The sequence below is a fragment of the Dromiciops gliroides genome, chromosome 1 (genome assembly GCF_019393635.1).
Source record: "Dromiciops gliroides isolate mDroGli1 chromosome 1, mDroGli1.pri, whole genome shotgun sequence".
Lineage (NCBI taxonomy): Eukaryota > Metazoa > Chordata > Mammalia > Microbiotheria > Microbiotheriidae > Dromiciops > Dromiciops gliroides.
In genome coordinates this window covers 259,638,587-259,652,605 of record NC_057861.1, presented here as the reverse complement: position 1 = coordinate 259,652,605, position 14,019 = coordinate 259,638,587, and the positions used below count along the sequence as shown (strand labels likewise).

General features: G+C 36.7%; 1 protein-coding gene across 1 annotated transcript in view; it reads left to right on the top strand.

Annotated features, from left to right (window-relative positions):
* Window positions 1–14,019, top strand: part of PXDNL (peroxidasin like) — a 574,279-nt gene that overhangs the window by 181,711 nt on the left and 378,549 nt on the right. The window contains exon 2 of the mRNA XM_043975169.1: window positions 10,535–10,606. Within this exon, the coding sequence (XP_043831104.1) occupies window positions 10,535–10,606 (72 nt within the window). The remainder of the gene's footprint in view (window positions 1–10,534; window positions 10,607–14,019) is intronic.

Sequence of the window (14,019 nt, the reverse complement as noted above, 5' to 3'; positions counted from 1 at the left end):
CTGTCTACAGAGATCCTTATGTATAGTTTAGGAGGCATCATTTTTATTTAAGTTTGATACTGCTGGTATATAGCTTAGTCATGAAGTGGGCTTACACTCCAGAAGACCATCTTATAGAGGGTAGTAACAGCTGAAATAAGTTCCATGAAAAGAAATATGACCAGTGGGAGCCCTAAGATGTGAAAAATAGACTTAATGGCATGGAATAATTGCCATTAGAGAGTCACCAGTCAAAAACAGGTGATGATAAAGATGTTGACAACTGTAAAATATCCCAAAGAATGGAGGAAGGATGTACCTGACCTTGCTTTGGGAGCTCATTTCCACTATGTAGAAAGTTAAATCATACCACACTAGGGGCAGCTAGATGGCACAGTGGATAGAGCACTGGCCCTGGAGTCAGGAGGACCTGAGTTCAAATCCGGCCTCAGACACTTGACACTTACTAGGTGTGTGACCCTGGAAAAGTCACTTAACCCCAATTGCCTTATCAAAAAGAAAAAAAAATACCGCACTTCATAAAGAGAAGGGAAAAAGAGAGGACTTGTAAGACAGGTTACTATTGTTGTTGTTATTAAAGAAACATTTAGAACCATGGCTACAGGTAAGGGTTAGCCTGGTCAGTGCTAAGGATGAGGGAAGTGGCAGAATAGTTTTTTGTGGCAGCTTGTGAATGTGTCATTGGTGAGGAAGTTTAAGGATTTCATAGGGAGACATTTTGCTGCTGTGGATGTGAATCTGTCCTTTTCCCAGTGAATGTAGACAGCCTAAGGGGAAAATGTGTCTGTGTCCCATCCTAGGGTGTAGGATGTCTTGTGGTAATTCTGGGTGTACCATCCTCAGGGTGGCAGGGGTTCGGTATTCCAGCAGCAACCACATCCTCGGTCTTTAGTGATAACTCCAGCTACATTTCATACTGTGGTATTTATTTCAAGACTCCACCCCATCCCTTCAAGGGCATGTTCGACAGCACAGACATAAAAATCAATAATACACTAGCCAGCCTAAATAGCTATTTGGAGTTCTTTGAATAGATTAGAGGCAGCTTGGAAAGAGAAATTGCTTTTAGGGGTAAAATTACTTAGAAAACAGCAAGATACAAATTTAGTGTTCCTGGAAAGATGAAGTATGTGTGTGTTCAGTGGGATTAATTTTTTCCCCTTAAGTGCAGAATTGAACAATTCCCTCATTTCAGATCAATGATAAAGAGAAGAGGATATTTTCTACTTCTTTAGTTCACTTAATGTACAATAGATGATCTGTGAGAACACTGGTCAGGCAGCAATCAAGGGTGACTACATTAACGAGTGAAATTATTCTGATTTTGGTTCATTTGAATAGGTATTCTCAGTGTTTTTTTATTTTTTATTACTGACCTTTGAAAAATGCTTCTGCAACTACTTATATTTGTAGCTCCTTAGGAGGGATACTGAGTGAGAACAGAAACTCAATTTGCATGTCAATCACTTTGCAATCAAACAAGAATAAAGGAGTTTGTCCTTCTGAAAATATATTTTATGGCCAAGACCATTTCATTACATTTCAAGACCATTTCATCTTATTTTGATTGAACCCCTTTAAGTACCAGGAGGGAGTGGGGCTATAAGAGAAACCTAAGGCTTTCCAAGTTTACAAAGACACCATCAATCCCAATCACCTTTGACCACTTCACATTTTGGAATCTACCACTCACCTTCAAACCATCCTGATATGCTAATTTTTGGATTCTGAACTCGTCTCTTAGCTTTGTGTACTCTGAACCAATCTTTTCATGCCTTTAAATGCCTCATCTCTTCCTTTCCCAAAGATAGGTCATCTGGCAAGCTCTGCTCACTTAGTCAGTAAGCAGTTAGCAAGGGGTTACTGTGTGCCAAAAACTGTGCTAAGCTCTGGGGATACAAAAAAAGGCAATTAACATTTCTTACTTTTGAGTAGCTCACAATCTTATCTAGTCTCTGAATATCTGCAGATAATTAGTCCATTGTAGAACAACAGGAGGTTGTAGGGAGGAAGAGAGAGAGCAATCTTCCAGCATGAGCAAGATATACTGTTGTTTGATTATTGACTGCTCCTGACTGGACCCCAAATATGCTCATTTTCCCCTGTCAGTTTCTTATTACTTAGGTTAAGACAGAGATAGAGACTAGATCTGTGATTTCATTAGTACAAGCAACTCTTGGGTGAAAAAACTCCCTCTACCACTGCATGTTGGCAATTTCTCTTCAACTTATAGTCAGAGTATAGTCTCTGGCCATAGTGTTTAAGTGACTTGCCCAGGGTTGATATGTGTCAGAACCCAGGCTGTCTTGTCATTAAGACCATCTATTTCTCTACTATACTCCACTGCCTTTCTATTGACTCAAATTAATCCTTTGTGTTGAAAGTATCCTTGGGATGTGACAAGATGGTTGGAATTTAGCAATGAAAGAGACAAGGGAGAGACAGATGAAGAATATATACACCACCTAATTTTTGGAGTTATCATAGTAGCATATAAGTACTCTAGGGATCTATTTTTTGGTACTTTCTTCACTGTTGCATATGAAAGTTTTCTATAAACTCAACAATAGGTCTCAGGGAGTAGGTCTTAGGGAAAAAATGCATATCCCTATGTTCCACCTGGTGATGAGCTACTCTCAACTTATGCTGGTTTTTAGAAGCAAACATAGAAATTCTCACCAGACGTGTATCTTAGGCCTTTATAACAGGGGAGGATGTATCAGAGGTTGCCCATCCCTGGCATAGTCTAAGAAAAAGCTCCTCCTCACCACAGTGAAGCATCAGAGAGGACTCTGGGTAGGTGGTCTAATAATGTCTCTTTTTCATGGTGTTCAGTTCAAGTCTGTTTTCAAGTGTAAAGGTCTCCTTTTGACCTTCTAAATGAAATCTTTCTTTATCTTCCCAACTGCTAATGTCTTTCTTCCAAATCTTCTTATATTTAATTACTTTGTATTTATTTATTTATTGTATTTCTCTAATGAGATATTATTTGTAAAGTGATTAGTATAATGAATAACACATAGTAGATGCTATATAAATGTTAGCTATTAGCCATATTATCTTCATACTTATCCTTTGAATATTTAAATGCATATATTAAATATATGTGTGTATATATATACATGCTCACACACATACACACACCTACACACACACACACACACATATAGTTCTGTTCTCTTGGTCATGTCTGAATCTTCATTACCCCATTAGAGATTTTCTAGGCAAAAACACTGGAGCACTTTGCCGTTTCTTTCTCCAGCTCATTTTATAGATAAGGAAACTGAGGCAAATAGGACTAAGTGACTTTCCCAAGGTCACACAGCTAGTAAGTGTCTGAGGCCAGACTTGAACTCAAGTTTTCCTCACTTCAGGCCTGGTGCTCTATCCATTGCTGATTCTCTCTTTCTCTCTCTCTCTCTCTCTCTCTCTCTCTCTCTCTCTCTCTCTCTCTCTCTCTCTCTCTCTCTCTCTCTCTCTCTCTCTTTCATTGTCTTCTCCATTAGAATGTAGGCACTTTGTGAATAGGTCTTTACATAGTTCTTTGTACTTCTATTGTCTTTTTTTAAAAACATATTTCCACATTAGTCATGTTGTGAGAGAAGAATCAGAACAAAAGGAAAAAAGATGCAAGAAAGAATAAACAAGAACAAATAACAAAAACAGCAACAACAGAAGTGGAAATGGTATGCTCCAATACGCATTCAGATTCCATAGTTCTTTTACTGAATGGGGAGAGCATTTACCACCATAAATCTTTTGGCATTGTCTTGGATCATTGTGTTGCTGAGAAGAATTAAGTCTATTACAGTTGCTCATCACAAAATGTTGTTAATACTGTGTACAATGTTCTCTTGGTTCTGCTCATTTCTTTTCTTTTTTTCCTAGTTCTGCTCATTTCACTCAACATCAATTCATGTCTTTCCAAATTTTTCTAAAATTCATCTGCTTATCAGATATATTGATATTTTGTACCTGTGGGTCCTTTCCCCTTTTTATGATTTCTTTGGGAAATAAACCTAGTAGTGATATTGCTGAGTCAATAGCCTTTTGGATGTGGTTTCAAATTGTTCTCCAGAATGGTTGGATCAGTTCACAGCTCCACCAACAGTGCATTAGTGTTCCAATTTTCCCACATCTTTTCCAACATGTATCACTTTCCTTATTTGTCATATTAGCCAATTGAATAGGTGTGTGGTGACACCTCAGAGTAGTTTTAATTTGTGCTTCTATTCTCAGAGTCAAACACAGGGCCCAGCATGTAGTTGGTGTTTAATTAATGCTTGGTTATTATTACCCACAAAGTCAAAAATCTAAAGAGACATGGAGACAGAGAAGGATATGATGTATTTTTCAGACAAAAGAGAGAGGAAATTGAAAAATAAAGACCCACAAGGTAAAATGACAATTGATAGGAAGTGACACATACTCCATCCGACCTTCCCTTGCCTATGCCCCTCTCTTGAACTAATGATACACAAATGTAGGAAACGTCAAAAAGGATTGGAGGTTGCTATGGGCAACTGAACTATGATAAGCAAGAAGATAAATGACACTGAGATTTGGCTCCAGCTCTTGAGTTTCACTTTTCCCATCTACACATTTTTCTTCCCCCTGTCCTCAATGGACCCTCAAGCCCTGAGTTGAATAGCATTTGGGAATTGTGTTGTTTTTCTTTCTTATAGTTTTCTGATTACTTCTATGAGAAATGGCTATGGTAGGACTAAAACAACAGAAATCTTTGCCTTGCAATTCTTGGGTTTGGAGTGTGCCAAAATATTGCACTGGGGCCAGTTGAGGTCTAAAAGATGTGGGTGTACAGCTGCAAGACAGATGTTCTGTTATGTTACTATTTTATTTCCTTTGTCAATTCTATGCAAAGAGCAAAGACACTTTAGTTAAGTCTACATTTCCATATTTGGCTGATTTTATTATTTTATGGTCACATGAAATAGGGTTCAGTCAATTATAGCAGATTTAGGAAGGGGGTAGAGTTTTACAACAGGTGAGTGCCCAAGAGCTATTATTGATTGGGTAAATATGCACTCACCAAATCCCATAGACTAGTGAGACAGAGGGAAGCAAAAGAATGGAACCTAGTGCCTTCTGTTCTCCCAGAACCATATAGAACTTATCACCACCTCAGGTTTCCCCTAGAGTAGGGTAGAATGCATAATCACTAGGGTGAATATAGCACTTCTCAGGGCCCCTTTCGGTAAATTAGATCATTGCAATGGTTAGCAATGCCACCTGGTGGTTAAATAAGTATTTCATGTTGCTAACATTAGTGATGTGTTGAGAGTCAGTTGTTGAAGAAGCAAGTTATGGAAACATTTTGTTGATGGGTTGCTGAGCATATAAACACTTGTAGGTTTTTGAGACAAGTTCTGTTAAATAGGTGATCTTTTTAACTTTTTCCCCTCCCCTTCCAGCACTGAGCAGTTTTCTGCACAGAGTAAGTAGTTCCTTAGTAAATATTTGTTCAATGAACAAATAAAACAGGAAAAAAGTTTCATTCATAACTAGCCATTACAAGCTTGTCATTTAAAAGAGAAGTATGTGTGTGTGTGTGTGTGTGTGTGTGTGTGTGAGACAGAACATAATTTGGATATTTTCATTTTGAAATCCAGTTTAGTAAACCAAACGATGACACGTGGCATTTAGGCATACTTCAGGGTTTCTGCTTTAACCATGAGGCTCAGTCACAGCAAATCATTTAGCTATTTTAATTGAAAATTAGCTACTATGAAATTGTGGCTCTTCTGGAAAACTGGGCTCTGGGGAAAAGATAATGAGATGCACTGGGTTTAAAAGAAACTGGACTGAGTTTTTAGAGTGTGGCAAAATTTCCTACTTTTATTGAATATCTTCTACATTTCTCCAAATACATTTTTTCTTTTTTAAAGCTGTAACTGCAAGTTTGAAAATACTCAAATAATAACAATGTTAACATATTTATGAATTTTTCATTTGAATGTAAGCTCTTTGGGAGCAGGGATTGTATTTTTTAATATTCTTAACATCTAGCATAGTACTTGGCAAACAGTAGGTGCTTAACAAATGTGTGTTGAATTGAATTTTCCTATTCAACTTAATTCAACATCATTTATTAAGAGTTTTCTCCATACAGGGTATTATGGTAGGGACTGAAGAGGATAAAATAATGAATCCTGAGTTTTAAACAACTATCACACAATTATGCATCCCCATCTTCAAAAGGTAATAGGAGTATGATAAATTCAAAAGAGCTAAAATATAAAGTCACATGTACTCAGAACCCAAAGGGGGAAATGTCAATATATTGTTGTTTTGGGTGTTTGGAGGAGCAAAGAACAAATTTGGCTGGAGGTTGGGAAAGCTTTGGTGAAAGAATTGAAATTGAGCTTTAAGCCTAGCTTAAAAGCACAAGTTAAAATTTTGATATATAAACACTGGAGAAATTAACTGGGATTGGTGTTCCAGGTTAAAGAATAACATGAGCAAAGGGAAAGGGGTGGAAAAGTTAGTTTTGTATTTGAGAAAGAAAATAATTCACTTTGATGTGTGTGTGTGTGTATGTAATAAGATTAGAAAAGTCAGTTACATACAAAGGAGGATCTTAAATGCTAGACTAAAGGAAGGAAGGAATAAGCCATTTATTAAAGGCCTACTATGTGGCAAGCAGTATGCTAAGCACTTCACAAATATCTTGTTTGCCCCCTAAAAACAAAGTTGAGAGGCAGGTACTTTTATTATCCTTATTTAATAATTCAGAAAATAGAGGCAGACAGAGACTAAATGATTTGCCAGTGTCACACAGTAAGCGTCTGAAGCTGGATTTGAACTTCTTGATTCCAGGCCCAATGTTCTATCCATTCTTCCACCTAGTTGAGTAAAGAATTTTGACTTAAGTCTGTGTAGACAAAGGGGAATCAATGAAGGTTTTGATCAAGGGAGAAGACAAAGACTTGATAATAGACATCTGGAAATCATCTACATGAAGATGATAATTAAACTTATGAATTTCATAATGAAACTGATGAGTACATCAAGTGAAAGAGTAAGTAAAGAAAATCGTAGTGGCTGTAAGACAGTGTCTTGGGCTTATCATATGGACAATAATATTTTTTTTGAAGGGCAATGAGAGTTAAGTGACTTGCCCAGGGTCACACAGCTAGTAAGTGTCAAGTGTCTGAGGCTGAATTTGAACTCAAGTCCTCCTTAATCCAGGGCTGGTGCTTTATCCACTGCACCACCTAGCTGCCCCCGCATATAGACAATAATCTCATAAAGGAGACTAAGGAGGAGTAGTCAGCTAGGTAGGAAGATAAATAAAATAGAGTTGTATCACAAAAAAACAAAGAGTTGTGAATGCTACAGATGTGAAATATTCCATATACTTTCAGGTAAGGTTACTGTATTTATTATTAGCTTTATTTAACTATTTCACTTTGTTACAAGAGGTCTTTCATGAAAGGCAGAGTAATCAATCAAATGTTCATAATATGAATAACATAAAGGATATGTATATAAATATAAAGATGGATGAGAATTGAGAAAAAGGCTATCCAATTGGGCAGTTAACAGATTGGTAAATTTGGAGAGAGCAGATGACATTGAAGTTTTGAACCAGGGTCATTAGGGTGATTAGGAGAAGGATGGTACCATTTATAGAAACAGGGAAACCAGAAATAAAAGTAGGGTTTTTGGGAATAGGGTGGGAGTAGTGATAGCTGATATAATGTATTAAGTTGTAGACTTTTGGAGGCTAAGATGCTGGTAAGATAGGTAGGTGGAAAAGGTTAACAGGTAATTGGAAATTCAAGATTAAAGTTTAGAATAGGGGTCATGACTGGAAGTGTATTTGGGAGAAATGTCCAGATAGAAATGATCATTTAAATTGTAGGGGTGGTGGTGGCATATAAGATTGTCAAGTGGGGGATTTGTATAGAGAGGAGGGAAGGATGAGGATAGTAACTTGAGTTATGCCTTTATTTAGGGAATAGGAGGAAAAAGTGGAGCCATTGAATCTAATAAAGGCAGAATAGCTAGCCTAAGGGGAGTGCCAGAAGAATATAATGTCAAGAATGAATGAGTGCATGAAATGTTGCAAGGGATATGACAATTGAGAAAAGGTCATTGGATTTGACAATAGGGATGTCAATCACCTTGAAGAAAGCTACTTCAGGGGCTTTCACAGGCAAAAATCAGACTGTGAGAGATTAGAAGTGAGTGGGTGGTGAGGAAATGAAAGCAGTGAGTGTAATAAAGTAGAGAAATCAAATAGTGTAGTCACTTGAGGGAGTACGAGACTCCCTCTCCTCCAGGTGAGGAAAGTTAGAGATAATTAAACAGGCTCAGAGGAATAAGGGAAGAAACCAGTGGAGCACACAAGATTGATAATGAAAGACAGAATAGGCATAATTGATGGAACAGGACAAGAGGGGATTTATTTTTATAGAATCGCAGAATTTCACAGTGGGAAGGGACCTCAGGGATCAACCTCTACCTCAACAGGAACCTCTATACCATCCTTAACAAATTGCCACAGAGTCTCTGCTTGTGTATCATCAGTGAGGGGGAACCTAGTATCTCCCAAGCAATCTTAATAGTAATAGCAGACATTTATATAGGTCTTAAAGTTTTCAAAGTGTACATCCATTATAACATTCGATACTTTTGGACAGCTTCTGCGATTGGGACATTTTCCTTGTATCAAGCTTGAATCTCTTTCAACTTCTCCTCATGTGGCAGCTCCCTGCATAGGGAATTTTCAAAAGCATTATTCCTGAAATGTGATCCTCCAAACTGAATATCATCCTCCAAAAGTGTTCTGAACAGGGGTCAGTGGGATAGTAAAGTAAACATTGGGTAAGCACTATGTACCAAACACTGGCTGTGCTAAGTGCTAGATACAAAAAGATACAAAGAAAAAAAAAACACCCCTTGACCTCAAGAGGCTTATGTTATCACCCTTCTTTTGGACACTATGCCTCTATTAATGTAGCATTCATCTTTTTTGAGGATGCCATGTTACCCTGTTGTTTCATATTGAGGTTGACAGACATTAAAATGCACAAATATCATTCACAAGAATACTCTTCTAGATACATCTCCTCCATATTGCATTTCTGAGCATGACTTTTTGAACCTAAGTGTAAGAATTTATATTTATCCCACTTACATTGCATAATTTGATATTTGGTACAACATTTTAGACTTTTGAAATCTTTTTGGATTTTGCTTCATCATCCAAGTTGTCAGCTACCTCTCCTCACATTGTTTCCTTTTCAAATTTGATAAATATTCCATTTATTTTTCATCCAAGTCATTAATAAGTGTATTCAACAGAACAGGGCCAAACATCGATTCTGGAATATTCCTCTAAATAAATTCCTCCAATTTAATATTGAATTGTTCATGACTACTCTATGGGTCCAGTCATTCAATCGGTCCTGAACTTACTTCTCTGTTCTATAATTTAGTTCACATGCCTACATCTTGCTCACAAGGTTAGTGTTAGAAACAGTCAAAAATTGCTGAAATCTAGCTACACTATGTCTGAGGCAATAGCTATAATGAGAATGTGCCCATGGAAGACAGAGTTGAGAGGTAAGGGTGAGGGGAGAAGGATGGAGTAGAGGAGGAGCTTATCCTTGCCTACCATTTGGTAGCTTCCTATTTTAACTAATTATCCCTATAAAGTAGCTGCTAAAGTTCTTTTGTTTCTATGGTGCTAAAGAACTCGGTCAAAACCTTGTAAATTTTGCACCATAGGACAAAATCCAATTGCCCCATTCTAGTTATAGCCCTGCCTATTGCATGTCTCTAACCCATTTGTCTTGTAACACTATTAAAAAAAGAAAGGAGATTAGTGTGATATGATCTACTCTTGATGGAGCTATGCTACTTTTGTAGTGAATCTGTTAATTAATAAAGTTTTCCTCATATTACTTTCCTTGAATTAGTTCCTGTGTAGAGGACCATTAATCAAACATGGTTTTAAGAAAATTAATACAAACAAAATATCTTATGTCAATAATTGGCTTAATTATTCACTTTAGCAGTGGCTATCTGACCTACACAGAATATGCTAATTGATGAAAAACCTTGTGATAAATTGCACCAATTATTATTGTGTTGTAGTTATTAAGAGAACAGCAGGTCTTTGCCACATTAATTTGTATTTGCATAATGACACAGTATCTAGGTATTAGTGTGAGTATAGTGTTAAGAGAATGGGGTTAGGTGTATGATTTGCAATGCCCCCCACGCCAAAAAAAAAAAGACGGGAAGCATGACAAGAGCTAAGGTATATTTGTATAATAGCACTGGCAAAGGCTTAACCTTGTGTATTAGATAAAAGGGGGTTTTCTGGCTGATGATTTTTGTTGAACATGGAAGCTTTGGGTGAACCTTGGAAATTGGTAAAATAAGAAAAAGGGTGACAGTTTTCATTTTAAAAGACTGAAGATCTTAAAACATTTTAAATTATGATGAAACTAGAATTAATATGTGATCCTCTTTCTCTCTCCGCCCTCCCCCTTGCCTTTAGGGATTTGCGGTTTAACAGAATAAGAGAAATTCCATCTGGCTCCTTTAAGAAACTCAAGAATTTGAACACCCTGTAAGTATTGATGGCTTATCAGTAGAATTTTATGTGTGGACAGTGTTTATTAGACATATATATTATTGATATCAGTTTATCTGATTACATATTTGTACATTATGTAGGATTTGCTACTATTTCCTATAAGAGATCCTTAATTCTCTAGACAAGGAGACTATATTTGGTGAGAAAGGAAAACCTCATTTGAGGTTAAAAAGGGCCATTTCAGTTCTAGGGTTCAGCTTTGCATGGAAATTAATCTTGGCAGTAGTGAGAAACAAAGAACATACAGGCTAATGGGAGAGATGGAGGGAGACATTTGCAGCAGGGTGATAGCAAAGTTCTGCCCTTTGCTTCCTACCCATTTTCTCCAGCCTCTTTCTTGTATCTGGATGTGGAATACCTAGAATCGAGTCCAGTTTTCTCAGGAAGCACTTCTGAGTCATCAGAAAGCAAGCATAAGAAGAAACCTCTTTTTTTTTCTTTTCCATTCACCGGAGAGTTGATCTCCCTATCACTACATTTAGGGCTCTAGACATTTCAGATTGGAAAACAGAAATTCCATGAAACCCAAAGGAGCAGGAAGTAGAGGAATAAGGAAGCCACATCGTTTATGTCTCCTGATCTTGTCCCTCCTCCTGATTTGGGAGTTTGAAGTTTCTATTACATTATGTTATATTATACCCTGGCTGCAAATTGGGGGATAGTAAAATAAATAGCATGTGGCAAAGGTCTGGAGCACTGGACTCTGAAAGCCAGTATTTGCTCTAGCTTATGGGTAATGAGGAGATTCATTGAGTTGCCCTTCTGAACTACTGACTGATTCAGTCTACTACTTCACTTAATCTTCTTTGTCTCTCAGATACCTAGTACCCTTAAATGGAAAATACAGAGCACAAAGATTAACTGGTAAATTCCTGAAGCTTATTCCTTTAATAATTAGTGGTTGGTTTGTTTACAAACCATTAGAAACTTTTCTCTAATTCTTGGGGTAAATCCCAGGAAAATCCTTTTTCCCTTACTTGGATGTCTGTTAGCCACCCTGCTCCAGGAAGTTTTGGAAGGGTGGTTATGGAGGGGGAGTGCCCTGCAAATGTTTTCTCTTCCAGGCTAGCAATGTTTGGCCTCTTTAAGGAGTGGCCCTAAGAACACTTTAATGGGTTTGACTCCAGTCAATAAACAAAGCTAACTCTCCTTTAGTGTGAGATAAAGAGGCATTTAATTAATACTTACCAACACATGGACCTTTGGGAGATATTCTTTTTAAAAACATTTTTATTGAAAATTTTGAGTTCCAAATTCTGCACCTCTCTCCCTCCCTCCTTTTTCCCCTCCCTGAGACAGTAAGCAATCAGATATAGGTTATATGTGCAGTTATGCATAACATTTTTATTTTAGTCATTTTATATGTGAAGACTTAAATAAAAGGAAAAAATGAAAGAAAATGAAAAAAAACATGCTTCAGCTTGTATTCAAATAATCAGTTCTTTCTCTGGAGGCAGATTATATGTTTCATCATTAGTCCTTTAGGATTGTCTTGGATAATTTATTGCTGCGAATAGTTAAATCATTCATAGTTGTCCTTGAACAATATTGCTGTTATTTTGTACAATGTTCTTCTGGTTCTGTTCACTTCACTATGCATCATTTCACGTAAGTCCTTCCAGGTTTTTCTGAAATTATCCTGCTTGTCATTTCTTATAGCACAATAATATTCCATTACAATCATATACCACAGCTTGTTTAGCCATTCCCCAACTGATGAACATCCCTTCAATTTCCAATTTTTAGTTGCCACAAAAAGAGCTACTACAAATATTTTCTTATTTTCACTTTTTTGGGATGATATTAGAATGTTTTGATGTCATTCATTCAGGAAAAAAGGGGCCCTTGAGCTAAAGGTAGATAGGGGAGCTTCTAAAGCAGGTCTACTTGAACCAAAACATGATAAATTCTTATCCTTTCAGGTCCTAAATTCCTATGACTATTTCAAAGATTAAGTAATTTCTATTTCCACTAAAACTCTATTCTGATGTCTCTTTGTGGCATGGAGGTGAACATTTGGGCACATTGCCAGGGCATAGTGAGAGTGGAACCTTCTGTTGATGGAATTGAAAATAATGGTTATTGCTGAAAAGTAATATACTTTTTGGAGGTCAGAATCTGGGTTTTCTGAGTTTATGACACAAGAAATAAGGGGAGACTTGTGAATGATGTTCTTGAGAATTATCTATTTACATATGAATTATGCATGGTAATAAGAAAAACTGTCCTCATACATACAGCTACTTATGATATATATTCTTGCTATATGCTTGGTGAATATCAAAGGCTACCTTTTTCCAAGGAAAGAATATGAAATCTAAAGTTTCTCTCTCTCTCTCTCTCTCTCTCTCTCTCTCTCTCTCTTTCTCCTTTATATTATGTATCTTAGTACTAGGGCACAATTTTTAAAAATTAGGTAAGAATCACTGCATAGAATATGTGGACTTTTCTCTTTTTATTTTATTTCTTCAATATTTGGGTATTAGGCATTCAGGCAACACTGATTTTTAAAAATGCATTCTCTAAAAGTTTGCAGGAAAACAAATTTTTGTTAAGTAAATACATTTTTTTTTCCTGCTGATTTTTCATTATAGAAGAAATGATATGTTTTGATAAGATAAAAGACCTAGGATATCATAAAATCACAGTTAATTCAGTAAACCCTTTGAAATTACATATCTAAAGGAAGGGCACAGTGAATAGAGTGCAGGGCTTCAAGTCAGGAAGGCCTGAGTTCAAATCAGGCATCAGGCACTTACTAGCTGTATGACCCTGGGCAAGTTACTTAACTCTGCTTGCCTCAGTTTCCTCATCAATAATATGAGCTGGACAAGGAAATGACAAAGCACTCTGTACCAAGAAAGACTCAAATGGGGTCACATAGAGTCAGACACAACTGAAAAATGACTGAATAACAACAAATCCAAAAGAAAACATAACTTTTTTGTTGAAAAATTTAAAAAATACTCTGACTACTAATAATATTTGCTTCTGTATTCACAATAAGGCACTGAATTAATGAAGGATCTGTAATTTCTTAGGAACTTTAGGAACTCTTCTAGGAACACAATAACATTATCCATGAACAAAGTTCTACTGTAAGATGACTTAGTAAGTGAAACTGAGATAATTGCCTAAGGCTCAGAGAGATTAAGCAACTTCCCTAAAATCCCATAGCCAATAAGCTTTATAGGTTAGATATGACACCAATTGCAACACTTAGGCCAGGCTACCTTTCCTGCCACTTCAAAAAGCCATCTCTTGATTAATCCTTTCATCAGTTGAACCCAATGAAACATTTCTAACTTGGCATCTATTGACTCATACTTGACCTTTTCCCATTACTTATATGTATAATATCTCTCTTCCTATCATAACCTACGCTA